Raw genomic sequence first — 19,049 nt, forward strand, 5'->3', positions numbered from 1 at the left:
TATGTGATCTGTTTTGTTTATTTTGAGCAAGCCAACTCATGAACAGGCTTGAGTTTACAGAAGAACAGGAAAAACAGGATAATATCAAAAGTGTTTGAAACACATTCATCATTCAGATCTGCTTTTACACCAGTGGAGACTGTCAAAGGATCTGGATAACCATTGAAGAACAAATATTTTTGCTTTTTTTTTTTACATGAAATATGGTCAGAAGAATGATAAAGTTAACAAAACACTAACATCCATGGCATGGATGCTAACAGAGATTTAAATCCAACAAATATTATCAGACTAATTAACAGGGCAGATGATCAGTGGTGCTGAATTTTCGCCTCCATCATTGAGACCGGGGCTGAATAATGGATAAAGTTTCTCAGTGAAAGTCTGACCAGTGAAAGAGTAGATATGAGATTTTGCATCAGTGTCATAAAAGGAGATCAGACCCTCTTCATAATCCACAAACACCCCCACCTTCTGAGGAGCCTGTTTCAAGGAGAGGGAGACACGAGGAGAGTCCAGAGCCTCATATTCAGTCTCATTCCTCAGACGCACACTCCAGTATCCATCTTCAGGACTGGCTGTAATCTCCCCTTTCCTGTTAATGGACTCTCTGGTCACTCCTAAATCCCACTTAGTCTTCCCTCTGACCTGCACCTCATAGTAAAATCTCCCTGAGGAGAATCCCTCCTTTCCCAGCACAGAGACACAAATATCAAACCTCTCTGGGTTATCAGGGAGATCCTGTTCTGTGTCTCCACATGTAACTTGTTTCCCATCATCAGACAGGATGAGAACAGGACACGCTGTATCAGGATCCAGAGTCACATCCACTGAGAGACAGAAACACAGTTTATATTTACTGTAACAGTACACATTGTGTAATAGTGAATATTTATTAATGGGATAGGTTAAAGCTCACACACCTGCATATTGCTGAAGTCCTTTTAGTTCTGTTTGGAAGAGAATAGTGGATAATATTATTTGCGAGTAGAATTTAATGTGTCGTATTAAATGCCTAAAATTACGATGGGGCACTGACAGGTAAAGTGAATTACACTACCGTTCAAAAGTTTGGGGTCACTTTGAAATGTCCTTATTTTTGAAAGAAAAGCACTGTTCTTTTCAATGAAGATCACTTTAAACTAATCAGAAATCCACTCTATACATTGCTAATGTGGTAAATGACTATTCTAGCTGCAAATGTCTGGTTTTTGGTGCAATATCTCCATAGGTGTATAGAGGCCCATTTCCAGCAACTCTCACTCCAGTGTTCTAATGGTACAATGTGTTTGCTCATTGCCTCAGAAGGCTAATGGATGATTAGGAAACCCTTGTACAATCATGTTAGCACAGCTGAAAACAGTTTAGCTCTTTAGAGAAGCTATAAAACTGACCTTCCTTTGAGCAGATTGAGTTTCTGGAGCATCACATTTGTGGGGTCAATTAAATGCTCAAAATGGCCAGAAAAATGTCTTGACTATATTTTCTATTCATTTTACAACTTATGGTGGTAAATAAAAGTGTGACTTTTCATGGAAAACACAAAATTGTCTGGATGACCCCAAACTTTTGAACGGTAGTGTACACTGATTATGTTAAAACAATGGCACCTGTGAAAGGGTGGGATATATTAGGCAGCAAGAGAACAGTTAGTTCTTGAAGTTGATATGTTGAAAGCAGGAAATATAGGCAAGTGTAAAGATCTGAGCAACTTTGACAAGGGTTAAATTGTGATGGCTGGATGACTGGGTCTGAGCATCTCCAAAATCACACATCTGGTGGGGGTGTTCCCAGTATGCAGTGGTTAGTACCTACCAAAAGTGGTCCAAGGAAGGACAACCAGTGAACCGGCTACAGGGTCATGGGTGTCGAAGGCTCACTGATTCGCATGGGGCACAAAGGCTAGCCCATATGGTCCAATCCCACAGAAGAGCAACTGCAGCACAAACTGCTGAAAAAAAATTAATGCTGACACCTTTCTGTTTGGGGCGGCATGGTGGTGTAGTGGTTAGCGCTGTCGCCTCACAGCAAGAAGGTCCTGGGTTCGAGCCCCGGGGCCGGCGAGGGCCCTTCTGTGTGGAGTTTGCATGTTCTCCCCGTGTCCGCGTGGGTTTCCTCCGGGTGCTCCGGTTTCCCCCACAGTCCAAAGACATGCAGGTTAGGTTAACTGGTGACTCTAAATTGACCGTAGGTATGAATGTGAGTGTGAATGGTTGTCTATGTGTCAGCCCTGTGATGACCTGGCGACTTGTCCAGGGTGTACCCCGCCTTTCGCCCATAGTCAGCTGGGATAGGCTCCAGCTTGCCTGCGACCCTGTAGAAGGATAAAGCGGCTAGAGATAATGAGATGAGATGAGATGAGATGAGACCTTTCTGTTTGAGCATTCACCTTTTTCAGCAGTTGTTTCAATATGGCACCAAGAGACTTTCCTGACTTGTGTAAATCAATGATCCTCTTTCTCAGATCTGCAGTGAACTCCTTGGACTTTCCCACTGTACTGTGTTGGTCAATCCAATGAGTATCATTGTTGTGCACAGAGAAGCTATCAGCTGTCATGAATCTTGATCACTAACAGCAAGTTAAGAGGGCTTTCTCAAGTTTAGACATTTCAGCACCACTGAATTAATAACCTAGTTGTGCATGTAAATTTTTTACCCTGTATGTGTAATTTGTGCAATGACTCTGTCTGGATTTCAGAAAACCCAAAATAAATTAAATCTTGCGGACCAAATTCCTGTTTTGTTTTCTCTTAAAGATGTGTTGTGTACAATCATTCTGTCACATAAACAGAATATTTCAGAGATATGACTGAAACCCCAATATTGCCATGACATTCATGCCCTTGTACAGTTGTGGTCAGAAGTTATCATACAGTGACCTGAATGTCATCTTGGATATGAATGTCATGGCAATATTTGGGCTTTCAGTAATTTCTCTGAACTGTTCTTTTTCTGTGGTAGAATTATTGTACAGCATACAGCTTTAATAAAAAAAAAAAAAAAAAGAGAATTTGGTGCACAAGTTTAATTTTCTTTGGGTTTTCTGAAATCAACACAGGGTCAAAATTATACATACATGGTCAAAAATTTACATACGCTCACTTAGATTATTAATTCAGAGGTGCTGAAACTTCCAAAATGTCTCTTATCTTGCCAAGGCCAAGGTCTCTTAACTTCCTGTTAGTGATCATGATGGACTACAGCTGGTAGCTTTTCTGTGCCTTCATAAAAAGGGTTTGTTTACAGCACTCATTCTCATTAGATTGACCAACACACAATACAGTGGGAAAGTCCAAGGAGCTCAGTGCAAATCTGAGAAAGAGGATTGCAGATTTACACAACTCCGGAATGTCTCTTGGAGCCATTTCTAAACAACTGCAAATTCCAAGATCAGTTCAAGCAATTGTATCCAAGTTATTGTGAGGTGTAGTCACTTTGCCAAGCCACTTTGCTTCAAGAAAACCCAAACTGTCACCCTCAGCTGAAAGGAAATTGGTTTGAATGGTCAGGAACAACCCAGGAACCACCATGGCACAGCCCTGCCATGAACTGGAAGCTGATGGATTACTGTCTACAGTTCAGATCACCATGGACTAAGAGGCTGCTATCCAAGAAATAACCCCCTGCTCCAAAATTGACACCTTCAAGCTTAACTAAAGTTTGAAGCTGACCACACGAACAAAGAAAAAGCCTTCTGGAGGATAGCTGTATGGTCAGATGAGACAAAGATTGAGTTGTTTGGCCACAATGACCACCATGTACAGAGGGACAGTGTACTAGCTGGTGGTGGTGGTAGGATTATCATGCTCTGGGGCTGTTTTACAGCCAGTGAAACTGGTTCATTGCACAAAGTGGATGGAATAATGAAGAAGGAGGACTACCTCAGAATTCTTCAGCATAAACCATCAGAAACTTGAACACAACTTGGGACTTGGGAGTTACAACAGGACAATGAATCCAAACACGCATCAGAGCTGGTTGTAGAAGATAAAGCAGGCTAACATTTGCCACAGTCTGGTCCAGTCCATCCATGCCTGAGTTTGTGGGACTTCCATGCTGGCTCCAGGCCGGATCCGGGACAGGAATTCAGTCCTGCCCTGCTGGAGGCCATCTTCCCTGTGGAGCACTTGCATGTGATGTCACAGCCGATCCAGATTGTGACAGAAATCATCTTGTCAGTCAAACGCCATATTTCCGCCTTCTACTTCTGCTTCTACTGTACTTCTACCTTTTCTTCTGGAAAACCCTACTATATACAATTCTACTACAACGGCTGCGGCTACAAGCTCTCCCTACCTGTGCACGTTTTTTATGTTTTTTGTGTGTATTTTTGCGTGTTGTTTGTCTGTACCGGACTTCAATATCCACTACAACCATATGGACTTACTGGACATTGGTTTCCAGCAGAAAATGACTGTTTGTAGCGATTTCCATCGCATGCACAACATTCCGGACGAGATAGCGAGACCAGCGGGGTCTCCGTGGATTGTTATCGGAAGCAAAGCGAAGGAGGCGGCGCCGGGAGAGGAAGCAAAACCGAGGCTGCAGAGCCGGCCTGTTGACTAAGCTCAGAAAACAGCCACTCAAATCTCCACTGCTAAGCCGCTCCCTCTCCAACGCCAGATCCATGGTAAACAAAACGGACGATTTGGAATTACAGCTGGAATTACCTTATTCTATTCTATTCTATAATCGGCTGGTCAGTGCTATACTCAATACTTAAGTGACTTACCCGTCCAATGAGGATTGTTTTTTTCTTGTTTACAAGATGCCACATCTGAGGGGGGGCTGAGTCACTGACAAATCCTGAATGTCTGTAAAGATAACTGTCCAGAGATTTATAAGCACGCAGTGCTTCACCACTGAACAGCGAGGCAAAGTTAATGAGGTAATTATACGCGTCTGGGTATTCCACCTCTGGCAGTTCAGTATTCACTGACACGGTCGTGAAAACTACGTCCGGTAAGCGATAAGGGTCACTAATCTGTAGGTCGTTTATTTTAGACATATATCTAGTTATCTGTTCATTAGAAAAATGAGCCGTGTAGTCCGTCGGTTGTTTATAAGTCGAGTCCATGCCAAGAAAAAATAATAATTAAATTCTACCATGAAGAGTTGTGAAATATCCAACCAAAATTCTGCCAGAAGCTTGTTCATGGTAAACAAAAATGTTTGGTCAAGGTGAATCTTGCAAAGAAACATTTTACCCAAATATTAGGTGTGTTGTACGTATATTTTTGACCATGTATGTATAATTTTGACCCTGTGTTGATTTCAGAAAACCCAAAGAAAATTAAAACGTGTGCACCAAATTCTAGTGTTTTTTTTTAATTAAAGCTGTATGCTGTACAATCATTCTGCCACAGAAAAAGAACAGTTCAGAGAAATTACTGAAAGCCCAAATATTCCCATGACATTCATATCCAAGATGACATTTATGTCACTGTATGTAAACTTCTGACCACAAATGTATGTAAACTAATGACTGCAGCTGGACTATGACCTCCCTGATATGGTGTTGGAACTCTGGCTTGTCACAAACACATGAATCTACAAGACCTATGAAGTTGTGCTGTGGTATCCGACATCAAAATATTTGCAGCAGATCTTTGAAGTTGAGAGAGTTGCAAGGTGGAGACACTGTGGATCCAGCACATCCCACAGAGGCTTGATTGTATTGAGATCTTTAGAATTTGGAGGCCAGGGCAACACTTTGAACACTCTGTCATGTTTCTCAAACCATTCTTGAAAGATATGTGCAGTGTGGCAGGGTGCTACAAGAGGCCACTGCCATTAGGGAATACCAGTACCATGATGGGGTGCACTTGGTCTGAAAAAACATTTAGGTTGTTGGTACATATCACAGGTATACAGCGCACATACAGTGCCTTGAAAAAAGTATTCATACCCCTTGAACTTTTTCACATTTTTCCACCTTACAACCACGAACTTAAAAGTTTTTTATTGAGATTTTATGTGATAGACCAACACAGAGTAGCACAGAATTGTGAAGTGAAACGAAAATGATAAATGGTCTTCAAAATTTTAAACAAATAAAAATCTGAAAAATGTGGTGTGCATTAGTATTCAGCCCCCGTCCTCTGATACCTCTAAATACAATCCAGTGCAATCAATTGCCTTCAGAAGTCATCTAATTAGTTAATAGAGTCCTACTGTGTATAATTTACTCTCAGCATAAATACACTTGTTCTGTGAAGGCCTCAGTGGTTTGTTAGAGAACACTGAAGAACAAACAGCATCATGAAGACCAAAGAACTCACCAGACAGGTCAGGGATAAAGTTCTGGAGAAGTTTAAAGCAGGGTTAGGTTATAAAAAAAAAAAAAATCCCAAGCTCTGAACATCTCAAGAAGCACTGTTCAATCCATCATTCAAAAATGGAAAAAGTATGGCACAACTGCAAATCTACCAAGACATGGCTGTCCACCTAAACTGCCAGAGCGAGCAAGGAGAGCACTGGTCAGAGAAGCAGCCGAGAGGCCCATGATCACTCTGGAGGAGCTGCAGCAATCCACAGCTCAGGTGGGAGAATCTGTGCACAGGACAACTATAGACCCTTCCCACGTGACGTCACTACAAACGCGGCCACCATTTTGGACATGAACTACCAGTAGTCTACCACAGCCAACAACGAGGAACGACGGCGAAGCATCGAAAGGAATATAACCATCAAAGAAAGTTTTTACTTTCAGCAAGACTTCCATCATGCCATTATATTGTTGTGCACCTGGATGTAGTAACCATCAACACACAAGGCAAGATTTATCATTTTATCGGATCCCGACAGATGCTGACCGATGGAGAAGATGGATGGTCTCTAAAATATTGGCAAAATGACGTTTATTGACATAGCAATCGTGTGTAACGGGAAGCATTTGCATATCCGAAGTGTTGTGTTTACATCAAAGATAAAATAAACCGATATGACAACGACTGCTGCTGCCAGGTTGGGGACACAAACTAGTAGAAAGGAAGTGTGCCAATAGTGCCAACAGACTTCCTTTGTGGTCGATTCTGCTTTAAGGTAAGATGCATTTAATTATTCGTCTGCTGTGGGTTTGGAATCGGTAGCCTGACTGATTCGTTCATGTTTGTGGTGCCATTTGTTTGTTGACGCGTGTTGAAATGGAAGATTGGTTGTTGACATGATTTCCAGTGATGCTTTGGTACTGCTGTGGATCAGATGTGTTGAGTAGCCTGACTGTTTTTTTTTTTTTCTTGCGTGTGGTATCATTGTTGACGCGAGGTTGTTTTTTGAACATGCCAATGCGGACATGATTTCCCCTGATGAGTTATGACTTCAGATGCGATGCGTGTGTGGAGGTGTGGAGTCCGTGTGATATGTGCGTAAGATAGGCTTCTCATATGTTTGGAGATCCGCGCTCTGAGACAAGCACAAGCGCACCCCCCCTCCCCCCCCCAAGGGAAAAAAAGGGACCCCCTGAAAATATCGGCATAGTTCGAACACTGGGTTGGAGACAGTAATGGCAAATAGTGAGTGCACAAACCATAGAAGGTAAACTGTACACAGCGCCAGGGCAGTGTGATGGTATGTCTACTTTTAGATTGTGTTAGCTTATCAATGAACACACTCGTCACTCGACGAGTTTCACGTCTTTATGATGGATACTTAAATGTGTGTTAGGTATTATTGTTGCAGTCTAAGCAGTCATTGTAGCAGCTAGATGAGCGAGAACCGAAAGGGTCTGTGCCATAAACCATTATTTCTTCATGTCCAAAATGATGGTCGCGTTTACGAAGGTCACGTGAGTGAAAAGGGTCTATAAGTCGTACACTCCACAAATCTGGCCTTTTTGGAAGAGTGGCAAGAAGAAAGCCATTGTTGAAAGACAGGCGTAAGAAGTCCCATTTGCAGTTTGCCAGAAGCCATGTAGGGGACACAGCAAACATGTGGAAGAAGGTGCTTTGGTCAGATGAGACCAAAGTTGAACATTTTGGCCTAAATGCAAAGCGCTATCTGTGGCGGAAAACTAACACTGCTCATCACCCTGCACACACCATCCCCACTGTGAAACATGGTGGTGGCAGCATCATGCTATGGGGATGCTTTTCTTCAGCAGGGACAGGTAAGCTGGCCAGAGTTGATGGGAAGTTGGATGGAGCTAAATACAGAATACAGGGCAATCCTGGAAGAAAACCTGTTGGAGGCTGCAAAAGACTTGAGACTGGGAAGGAGATTCACCTTCCAGCAAGACAATGACCCTAAACCAGTGGCGGCTCCTGAATTTTTTTTCAGGGGGGGCAATTTTCCCCCGTTATGTCTACACGGACCATAAATGTCCACAGGACTGAAGTAAATTGACCTAGGTAGCAAATCAATTGGCCGAACTTGTTTTTGCCTGGTAAATTCAGATATCAATATAGACAATATCTTTTCTCTCCACTAGGTGACAACACTAAACAAGTTAAAGGTGGCAAACTAAGGTAGCCTAGCTTGCCAGGCTAAAACTAAGGAAGATTCATTGTGAAGCCTTCAAAGCAAAACATTTGGCATCACAATCAATTAATATTACATTACTCATTTATTTTCTCATATTTTTCCAGTATTCTATAATAAGGACACAAATTCTTAATTATAAACATATTCTAATTTCTTCATTCTAAAGAATGCAATTAAGTGGCAGGATATAAATCCAAAACAAGTGTTTATTTAAGTTTTGAAAAAGATGAAGAAAAGCATAACCATCAAACAAACATGTGCAGCTTAATTTTGTGTGTTTTTTTTTATATGGAATTGCACCATTTTAACAACAACAAATAATAATTCTAAATAAATTCTGCAGTTTTTTTCCCCAAGAATTCCTCCAGAAAGACATGCCTTAAAAAGAAATTTAAAGTATTACAAGCATGTCAATGAACACAAAAGGCTTTAGTTATTTAGCTATATACACACAAGGTTACACAAGGTTTTGTAGTCAGTGCAACTTGTCTTAACAAGTTGGAAAAAAGGTAAGGTGCTGCTGGCTCCAATGAACACACATACTGTACAATATATAAAAACTGAAAATAATTTACACCAAGTCAGAGAGAACTTGAGGCTACTGAAATATTCCAAGCATGGCAATGTTAAACTGCCATTGGTAACACACACACACACACACACACACACACACACACACAAAAAAAAAAAAAAACCTTTTGCCTAGTAAATTCAAATATCAGATATCACTGTACCGTCTGCTGTGCTACTTCCAGGGTGGAAGAGAACGCAAGGGGAGCAAAAAAGAGCACTGACTACATCACAGCCAGCTAGCCAAGTTTTCCAGTGGTACCAGTTCTTGTTAAAACCTCTTGAGTGGGTCTTCTCCCCCTTCGTAGACACTTGCTTGATGTTTAAATTCGGTCTAGGAGGTCCTAGCTGTTTGATTGCCGTTTTCTCCTCACTGGTACGACGACTAAAGGGAACTTCTTTCAGAGACACTATCGTATTGTTGCACTCAACACTCGCCATCTTCTTCATAGAATGTTCACACATTTCCCGCGCAAGTTGCGTTTTCCAGCCCAAAATTATGTTCAAAACCCGCTAAAATGCACTTAAAACCGCCCAATCTGGCAACACTTGCACGGCGCAACAGGCGTATGACATAAACACGCTGCTCGTGCGAGCACATAAAACCTAATAGAAAATGCATTGGGAGCATGATTTTCGAAAAAAATGTAAGTACCATTACTGTCAATGGGAGATTTTGGGGCAAATCTGAACCTGACAGAAATCGCACCAAAAGGGCGTGGCTACACCAGGCGCGACCTTAGCCTGATTGGACAATGACATTACTGTTGCCGTGGTAGTAGGAGTAGATAAAAAAAAAATCTCCCTCCCTGTTTGGGAGTGCGTCGCCCAAATTGCCGCTATTAACGAGCCGCCAGTGCCCTAAACATACAGCCAGAGCTACAATGGAATGGTTTAAATCAAAGAAGATTCATGTGTTAGAATGGCCCAGTCAAAATCTAGACCTACGTAAATCCCATTGAGCATCTGTGGTAAGACTTGAAAATTGCTGTTCACAGACATTCTCCATCCAATCTGGCTGATCTTGAGCTATTTTGCAAAGAAGAATGGGCAAAAATTTCAGTGTCTAGATGTGCAAAGCTGGTAGAGACATACCACAAAAGACTTGCAGCTGTAATTGCAGCAAAAGGTGGTTCTACAAAGTATTGACGCAGGGGGGCTGAATACTAATGCACACCACATTTTTCAGATTTTTATTTGTTTAAAATTTTGAAGACCATTTATCATTTTCATTTCACTTCACAATTATGTGCTACTCTGTGTTGGTCTATCACATAAAATCTCAATAAAAAACTTTTAAGTTCGTGGTTGTAAGGTGGAAAAATGTGAAAAAGTTCAAGGGGTATGAATACTTTTTCAAGGCATTGTATAATCGGCCATCTATCTGATGAAAGAAAATGGGACTCATTGGACCAAGTGACCTTCAAGAGCCATATCCAATGATTGCATGTGCCCATTATACCATGCTTTCAATGGTATGGGGTTAACATGGGCACTCTGAATGGTCTGCAGCTATGCAGCCCCATACAAAGCAGGATGCAATGCATTGTGTGTTGCAACACATTCCTCCTGTAACCATCATTAAAATTCTGTGACTTGCACCATAGTAGCCTTTCTGTCAGTTTAGACCAGACAAATTAGCCTTCACTGCCTTCAAGCATCAATAAGCCTTGGGCACCTATCACCCTGGCAGTAGGTACTCACCACTGCTGACCAGGAACACCTCACAAGTCTTGCCATTTCGGAGATGGGGCTCCAACCTATCCATAACAATTTGGCCTTTCTCAAAGTCTCCTGCATCCATCACATCAACTATGGGAATTGACTCTTCACTTCCTGTCTAATATATCCCAGACCATGATCATGTCCCAATGCACCAAATAAAAATTATGTTAATTTTTTTTTCATGGTAAATTATAAGCAGTCTAGTTCTTCCTAAGAGGCCAGTTTGTGAAAATACAAGGATTTTATGAATCAGTAAATACTTAATGATCTCACCAATCTTGTCTACTTCCATCCTGAGCATCTCCTGAATCATCTTTCTGATCAGAGTTATCACACTCAGATGAGAGTTAATGCTGAAATCAGTCCAGTTCTTGGTGTGTGGAGGGATGCGGAGTGACGGGTAAATCTACAGTACAGCAGGAGAGAGGAGAAATCCCTCAGCATGGGGACTGCTGTCCTGTCATGTGCTGCATTGCTATTGAGAAACAGAGGGACTCTGACCTGGAGGAAGTGGAGGTGATCCTCAGTGTGTGAGAGCTGCTCCAGCTCAGTGTTTCTCCTCTTTAGCTCAGTGATTTCCTGCTCCAGCTCTTTAATGAACTCTTCAGCCTGCATCTCTGCTGCTTCCTGCTTCTCCTCCATCACCTTAGGTAGCTCAGCCTGGCTTCTCTCAATGCAGCGCATCAGAGCACTGAAGATCTCCACAATGTCTACTTTCTCTGTGATTTTCTGAAAGGAGAGCAATAAAAATAATTCAGTATTTTATGCTTTAATGAACACTAAAAACTTATTTTAGACTTACATTTTTGAGTGCTACAGAATGTTTGATTCCCTCAATCTTCCTCAGTCGCTCCTGGATCATCTGCTGAACTTCTACTTGCATAAACCACAACTCACTCTATGAGAAAAAGACAGTCATACAAAAATCACTGATTATTTGAGGAAAGTTAAATTATATATTATTAGTTCTCTAAAACTTTGTTACCTTCTTTGAGACAACTTCCATCCATATAGAAACAGTGTTGTGAGTTCTGTGCTCTCCTTCAGTACAGAACTGACACACATGTGTCTGGTCGTCTCTACAGAACAGCTCCAGGGGTCTGTCATGTTTCTGGCAGATGTAGTCCTCCAGATTCTCCACAGGATCCATCAGTTTGTGCTTCATGAGTTTCGGTGTAGTTTTATGGAGCATCAGATGAGTGTTACAGAAAGAAACTCCACAGTGCAGACAGGACTTTAGAGCCTCCAGCTTTTCCTCAGTGCAGGAGTCACACAGAACATTCTTCGTCTTTGAGCGAACCTGATCTGCAGCGCTGCTGGATTTCACTTGAACTGACTTCTTAAATGCAGCAACAAGTCCAGAGATGAACATGTTCACACGCAACTCAGGTCTTTCGAGGTAATCTGTTTTACACATTGGACACTGACAGTGTGAACTGCTGTCCCAGAACTCATTGAGACAGATCATACAGAAGTTGTGTCCACATGGAGTCGAGACTGGATCAGTGAACACATCCAGACAGATGGAACACTGGAGCTGATCTTCACTCAGGACACTGCTGGAGGAAGCCATGACTGACACAGAAGACCACAGAAACAGCTATTGCTGATGATATATTTTCATGATTTTTGCAAATGATTTAGAAAAATATTTATAAAATATTTTCTTTAAATTTTCAAGAATTATAACAACTCCAAATCCGAAAAAAGTTGGGACAGTATGGAAAATGCCAATTAAAAAAATGCAGTGCTTTCTCAATTTACTTTAACTTGTATTTCATTGTCGCCAGTTTGAACCCAAGATATTTCATGTTTTGTTGGTCAACTTCATCTCATCTCATCTCATCTCATAATCTGTAGCCGCTTTATCCTGTTCTACAGGGTTGCAGGCAAGCTGGAGCCTATCCCAGCTGACTATGGGCGAAAGGCGGGGTACACCCTGGACAAGTCGCCAGGTCATCACAGGGCACTTCATTTCATTTGTTAATATACCGTACATCCATTCCCGCATTTCAGACCTCTAATACATTCCTCAAAAAAAAGTTGGGATGAGGAAATTTAAGGCTCATAATGAAGGAAAACAATTAAATAATAATGTGATTTGAAACAGGTGATGTCAACAAGTGACTGTAATCTTGATTTGGTACAAAATCAGTGTCCAGGAAAGGCCTTGACTTTGAGGAGCAAAGATGGGACGAGGATCTCCAGTTTGTCAACAAATGTGTGAGAAATGTATTAAAATGTTTTAAAATAATGTTTCTCAAAGAAAGATAGGAAGGGATTTGGATATTTCACCCTCTACAGTGTATAATACCATGAAACTGTTCAAGGAATCTGGAGGAATTTTGGTGTATAAAGGGCAAGGGCACAAGCCTAAGCTGAACACCAGTGATCACCAATCCCTCAGACAGCACTGCATCAAGAACCATCATTCATCTATAGCTGATAGAACCACATGGGATCGGGATTACTTTGGCTACAATATGGAGTTACAGCCACAAACACCAGTTAAAACTTCACTGTGTAAAAAGTTAACTGTATCCAGAAGTGCCGTCGATTTCTCTGGGCTCGGAGGTGTCTGGGATGGACCATCACACAGTGGAAATGTGTATTGTGGTCAGACAAATCAGTATTATCGGTCTTTTTTTTAAAGAAATGGACACCATGTGCTCTGGACCAAAGACTAAAAAGGACCATCCAGACTGTTACTAGGAATAAGTCCAAAAGCCAGGGTGTGTCACAGTATGGGGTTGTGTCAGTTCTCTTGGCAAAAGTAACTCACACTTCTGTGATGGAGCAGTAATGCAGAAAAGTACATTAAGATTTTGGAGCAACATCTGCTGCCTTCAAGACGACGTCTTTTCCAGGGAGATTTCAACAAGACAATGCAAAATCACATTCTGTACATATTACAAAGGCGTGGCTGTGGGAGAAGAGCTCCTCAATTTCAACTAAATTGAAAACAGCTCCTGAAGTTCAACTAAATTCCAGAGAGACCAAGCTGCAGTACATCCCTGGAGATAGAATGATTTTCTCAAGATCTTCTGATGTCCTTGAACAACCTTCTGATGATACCATCTGACAAAACCTGAGGGTAGCTCAACACAACCAACTCTCATTCACACTGCACATTACTAAACTAACCTGTTCATGTAGGTTTCTCCTTGATGACATTATTTGGAGGAGACCAGACACTGTTCAAATCTGTCACCTTTTTGAAAAATCATCATATTTCTTTAGTATTGTGTTACCTTGTGCATTTCTGCAGTCGTAACCCTGGCTTTATGTATGTATGTATGCAGTTGTAGATTTATGTCTTGATGTACATACCAGGACCCAACAATGGTTCAAGCCCAGGACCCCCACTACCCTAAGTACAGTCTTGATAGTAATGTGTAACAAATGAGAAATAAAATCATGGAGGTGAAATATTGCAATTGTTTTTTTTTTTCTGTATAAAATTAAATGGGTTATTTAATCTGGAGTAATCAGAAAGAAAACAAATTATTCCAAGAGAAAGCTTGCAATTATATTGTCTGTGCTTTTAGAGCTAGCGATAATGTTGCAATAGCTATGCAGTCTGGTTAGTCAAATGATTTTCTATGGATTTGCCTGCCAAGCTGCCATGGCCTTGTACACAGCTAATGTTACATAGCTAGTTAACTTGGACACTGTTAGTTAGCATGTAAAAACGGAGTTACACTCATCTCATCTCATTATCTCTAGCCGCTTTATCCTGTACTACAGGGTCGCAGGCAAGTTGGAGCCTATCCCAGCTGACTACGGGCGAAAGGCGGGGTTCACCCCGGACAAGTCGCCAGGTCATCACAGGGCTGACACATAGACACAGACAACCATTCACACTCACATTCACACCTACGGTCAATTTAGAGTCACCAGTTAACCTAACCTGCATGTCTTTGGACTGTGGGGGGAAACCGGAGCATCCGGAAGAAACCCACGCGGACACAGGGAGAACATGCAAACTCCGCACAGAAAAGCCCTCGCCGGCCACAGGGCTTGAACCTGGACCTTCTTGCTGTGAGGCGACAGCAATTTCTAATAGCAATTTCTAATAGCTAATAGCTGTAGCTAACCACTACACCACCGTGCCGCCCCGGAGTTACACTAACATGAATAATTTTAACTTATCTGAAGTCTTTTCAGAAATTTTTTAGCATAATCTTGCCAAATAAACAGAATGTAGAAATCTTTCTTTTCTAGTAGTGTTAGCTACCCAATATGATTTTAAGTTTGAAAAGAGTTAGATAGCATGTCAGGTGGCGCTTCACTGACTAGCTAGCTTAACATTAAACCACCATGATGGCACAGCATATGTTCATTTTGTGAATTCACATTTCTGTCTTTGGTAACGGCATTAGATTTTGAAAGCATTGTGGCAATAATACAACGCTGCGTTGACAGAAAATGTACTTTTAATACTGAAGTATTTTTAAAAGCATGTACTTAAGTATTTGAACTTAAGTAAAAATTTGACTGTACAACTTTCACGTGTATCGGAGTAACATTTGACCAGTGGGATCTGTACTTTGACTGAAGTCATGAAGTTGGGTACTTTGTCCACCTCTGTCCGTTTGTCTGTTCCTAATGTAACTCAAAAAGTAGTAAATGGATTTGGATGAAATATGGTGTACAGCGGGCGGCATGGTGGTGTAGTGGTTAGCGCTGTCGCCTCACAGCAAGAAGGTCCTGGGTTCGAGCCCCGTGGCCGGCGAGGGCCTTTCTGTGCGGAGTTTGCATGTTCTCCCCGTGTCCGCGTGGGTTTTCTCCGGGTGCTCCGGTTTCCCCCACAGTCCAAAGACATGCAGGTTAGGTTAACTGGTGACTCTAAATTGACCGTAGGTGTGAATGGTTGTCTGTGTCTATGTGTCAGCCCTGTGATGACCTGGCGACTTGTCCAGGGTGTACCCCGCCTTTCGCCCGTAGTCAGCTGGGATAGGCTCCAGCTCGCCTGCGACCCTGTAGAAGGATAAAGCGGCTAGAGATAATGAGATGAGATGAGAAAATCCAGTATGGCAGACAAATCAATTGTGTTGACTTGAAAAGTTGGCATGTTCCAGCCTTGGGACTTCCCATGGTATCAGCCGACACAAGTTCATTTTTTGAGGCAAACACATCAACAGTTATAAGCCAAAACACATTTTTTCTTAGTTCAGTGCCCCCTAGTGTTCAAATGTCACATTTTTGAACTTCCTCAACATACAGTGGTGCTTGAAAGTTTGTGAACCCTTTAGAATTTTCTATATATCTACACAAATATGACCTAAAACAGCATCAGATTTCACACAAGTCCTAAAAGTAGATAAAGAGAACCCAGTTAAACAAATGGGACAAAAATATTATACTTGGTCATTTATTTATTGAGGAAAATGATCCGATGTTACATATCTGTGAGTGGCAAAAGTATGTGAACCACTAGGATTAGCAATTTATTTGAAGGTGAAATTAGAGTCAGGTGTTTTCAGTCAATGAGATGACAATCAGGTGTGAGTGGGCACCCTGTTTTATTTAAAGAACAGGGATCTATCAAAGTCTGATCTTCACAACACATGTTTGTGGAAGTGCATCATGGCACAAACAAAGGAGATTTCTGAGGACCTCAGAAAAAGCGTTGTTGATGCTCATCAGGCTGGAAAAGGTTACAAAACCATCTCTAAAGAGTTTGGACTCCACCAATCCACAGTCAGACAGATTGTGTACAAATGGAGGAAATTCAAGACCATTGTTACCCTCCCCAGGAGTGGTTGACCAACAAAGATCACTCCAAGAGCAAGGCGTGTAATAGTCGGTGAGGTCACAAAGGACCCCAGGGTAACTTCTCAGCAACTGAAGGCCTCTCTCACATTGGCTAGTGTTAATGTTCATGAGTCCACCATTAGGAGAACACTGAACAACAATAGTGTGCATGGCAGGGTTGCAAGGAGAAAACCACTGCTCTCCAAAAAGAAAATTGCTGCTCGTCTGCAGTTTGCTAAAGATCATGTGGATGAGCCAGAAGGCTATTGGAAAAATGTTTTGTGGATGGATGAGACCAAGATAGAACATTTTGGTTTAAATGAGAACTGTTATGTTTGGAGAAAGGAAAACACTGCATTCCAGTTAAAGAACCTTATCCCATCTGTGAAACATGGTGGTGGTAGTATCATGGTTTGGGCCTGTTTTGCTCCATCTGGGCCAGGACAGCTTGCCATCATTGATGGAACAATGAATTCTGAATTATACCAGCGAATTCTAAAGGAAAATGTCAGGACATCTGTCCATGAACTGAATCTCAAGAGAAGGTGGTTCATGCAGCAAGGCAACGACCCTAAGCACACAAGTCGTTCTACCAAAGAATGGTTAAAGAAGAATAAAGTTAATGTTTTGGAATGGCCAAGTCAAAGTCCTGACCTTAATCCAATCGAAATGTTGTGGAAGGACCTGAAGCAAGCAGTTCATGTGAGGAAACCCACCAACATCCCAGAGTTGAAGCTGTTCTGTACGGAGGAACGGGCTAAAATTCCTCCAAGCCGGTGTGCAGGACTGATCAACAGTTACTGCAAACGTTTCATTGCAGTTATTGCTACACAAGGGGGTCACACCAGATACTGAAAGCAAAGGTTCACATACTTTTGCCACTCACAGATATGTAATACTGGATCATTTTCCTCAATAAATAAATGACCAAGTATAATATTTTTGTCTCATTTGTTTAACTGGGTTCTCTTTATCTACTTTTAGGACTTGTGTGAAAATCTGATGATGTTTTAGGTCATATTTATGCAGAAATATAGAAAATTCTAAAGGGTTCACAAACTTTCAAGCACCACTGTAGTATCCTGAGTCAAGTCAGTTTATATGTATAGTGCTTTTAAAACAGACATTGTCACAAAGTAGCTTTACAGAAAATTAAAGACTTTAAACATGTGTTAAATGTTTAAATATAAAGCATTTTTTTTATAAAATTAAAAATGGCAGAAATTGATGTCATGGGATATGTTGAACTTAGCTTGAGGCAATGATTCCAAAGGTGCATCAGTTTTGAAAACTGGGCATATGGTTCAAAAGTTACATTCATAAATACACCTCCAAATTTAACCCATTGATGGCACTTGAACACTCAAGGTGCAAACATGAAACTTGGTGTAAATAATCAGGGGGCTGTCCCCAATCAGTGTGCCATATTTCAAAACTTTTTACCATATGGTTTTCTCTCCAAGCACCATGGAGTGTTTTGACAGGAAATCACAACAATCTTTTTTTTTTTTTTTAACAGCAAATTTAACAAGCCGAAAAAAGTGCTCAGACATGAGTTTATCCAAACATGCAGTTTTCGGGAGTGCATACGAATAAATAATGAGACATTTCATTCTGACAGTAACTCCTTATGAGGTTCCCCTGGAGTTTGTAGGAACATTTAAACTTATGCTCATGAGTATGTTGAGCAAAGTATTATTTTTTTTTTTTTTCAAAGATCACAGCAAAATTAGAAAACACATACCTTACAAATGCCACTTTTCCTCTTTAGAATTGTATTTGTTCAAAAGCCTGGAAAGAAGCTTAAAATGAAGATTCCGTTTCTGGTAAAAGGAACTGGATTCTGTTTAAGAAACAGCTTTGCACTGTACTTTCACTTCATGAAAATGACATCAGGAAGCCACTCCCAATTGTTACAGATTTTTGCCACCAGTTGGCTGGCGTACACACACACACACACACACACACACACACATACATACATACATACATATATATATATATATATATATACAACCCCGATTCCAAAAAAGTTGGGACAAAGCACAAATTGTAAATAAAAACGGAATGCAATGATGTGGAAGTTTCAAAATTCCATATTTTATTCAGAATAGAACATAGATGACATATCAAATGTTTAAACTGAGAAAATGTATCATTTAAAGAGAAAAATTAGGTGATTTTAAATTTCATGACAACATCACATCTCAAAAAAGTTGGGACAAGGCCATGTTTACCACTGTGAGACATCCCCTTTTCTCTTTACAACAGTCTGTAAACGTCTGGGGACTGAGGAGACAAGTTGCTCAAGTTTAGGGATAGGAATGTTAACCCATTCTTGTCTAATGTAGGATTCTAGTTGCTCAACTGTTAGGTTTATATAAGTATTATTCTTGACCAAGAAGGCAGTAATATATTTGTGACAAAATTAAGGATTAATTTCTGTCAGTTAAAATGACCTTATGTCTCGGCTGGACATTGTTTGGGAACATTTTGTTTATGTTTGATATGAAATG

General features: G+C 41.0%; 1 protein-coding gene across 1 annotated transcript; it reads right to left on the minus strand.

Moving 5' to 3' along the window:
* Positions 1–18,394, minus strand: LOC132889631 (E3 ubiquitin-protein ligase TRIM39-like). Its single transcript, XM_060926331.1, has 7 exons — positions 18,278–18,394; positions 11,762–12,351; positions 11,579–11,674; positions 11,278–11,505; positions 11,050–11,182; positions 924–950; positions 1–830 (listed from the first exon to the last, which is right to left on the minus strand). Exons 2-7 carry the CDS (start codon positions 12,347–12,349, stop codon positions 292–294), a joined length of 1,611 nt encoding a protein of 536 aa, XP_060782314.1. The 5' UTR covers positions 12,350–12,351; positions 18,278–18,394; the 3' UTR covers positions 1–291.
* Between the last annotated feature and the right edge of the window lie 655 nt (positions 18,395–19,049).

This window comes from Neoarius graeffei, chromosome 1, assembly GCF_027579695.1.
Source record: "Neoarius graeffei isolate fNeoGra1 chromosome 1, fNeoGra1.pri, whole genome shotgun sequence".
NCBI lineage: Eukaryota > Metazoa > Chordata > Actinopteri > Siluriformes > Ariidae > Neoarius > Neoarius graeffei.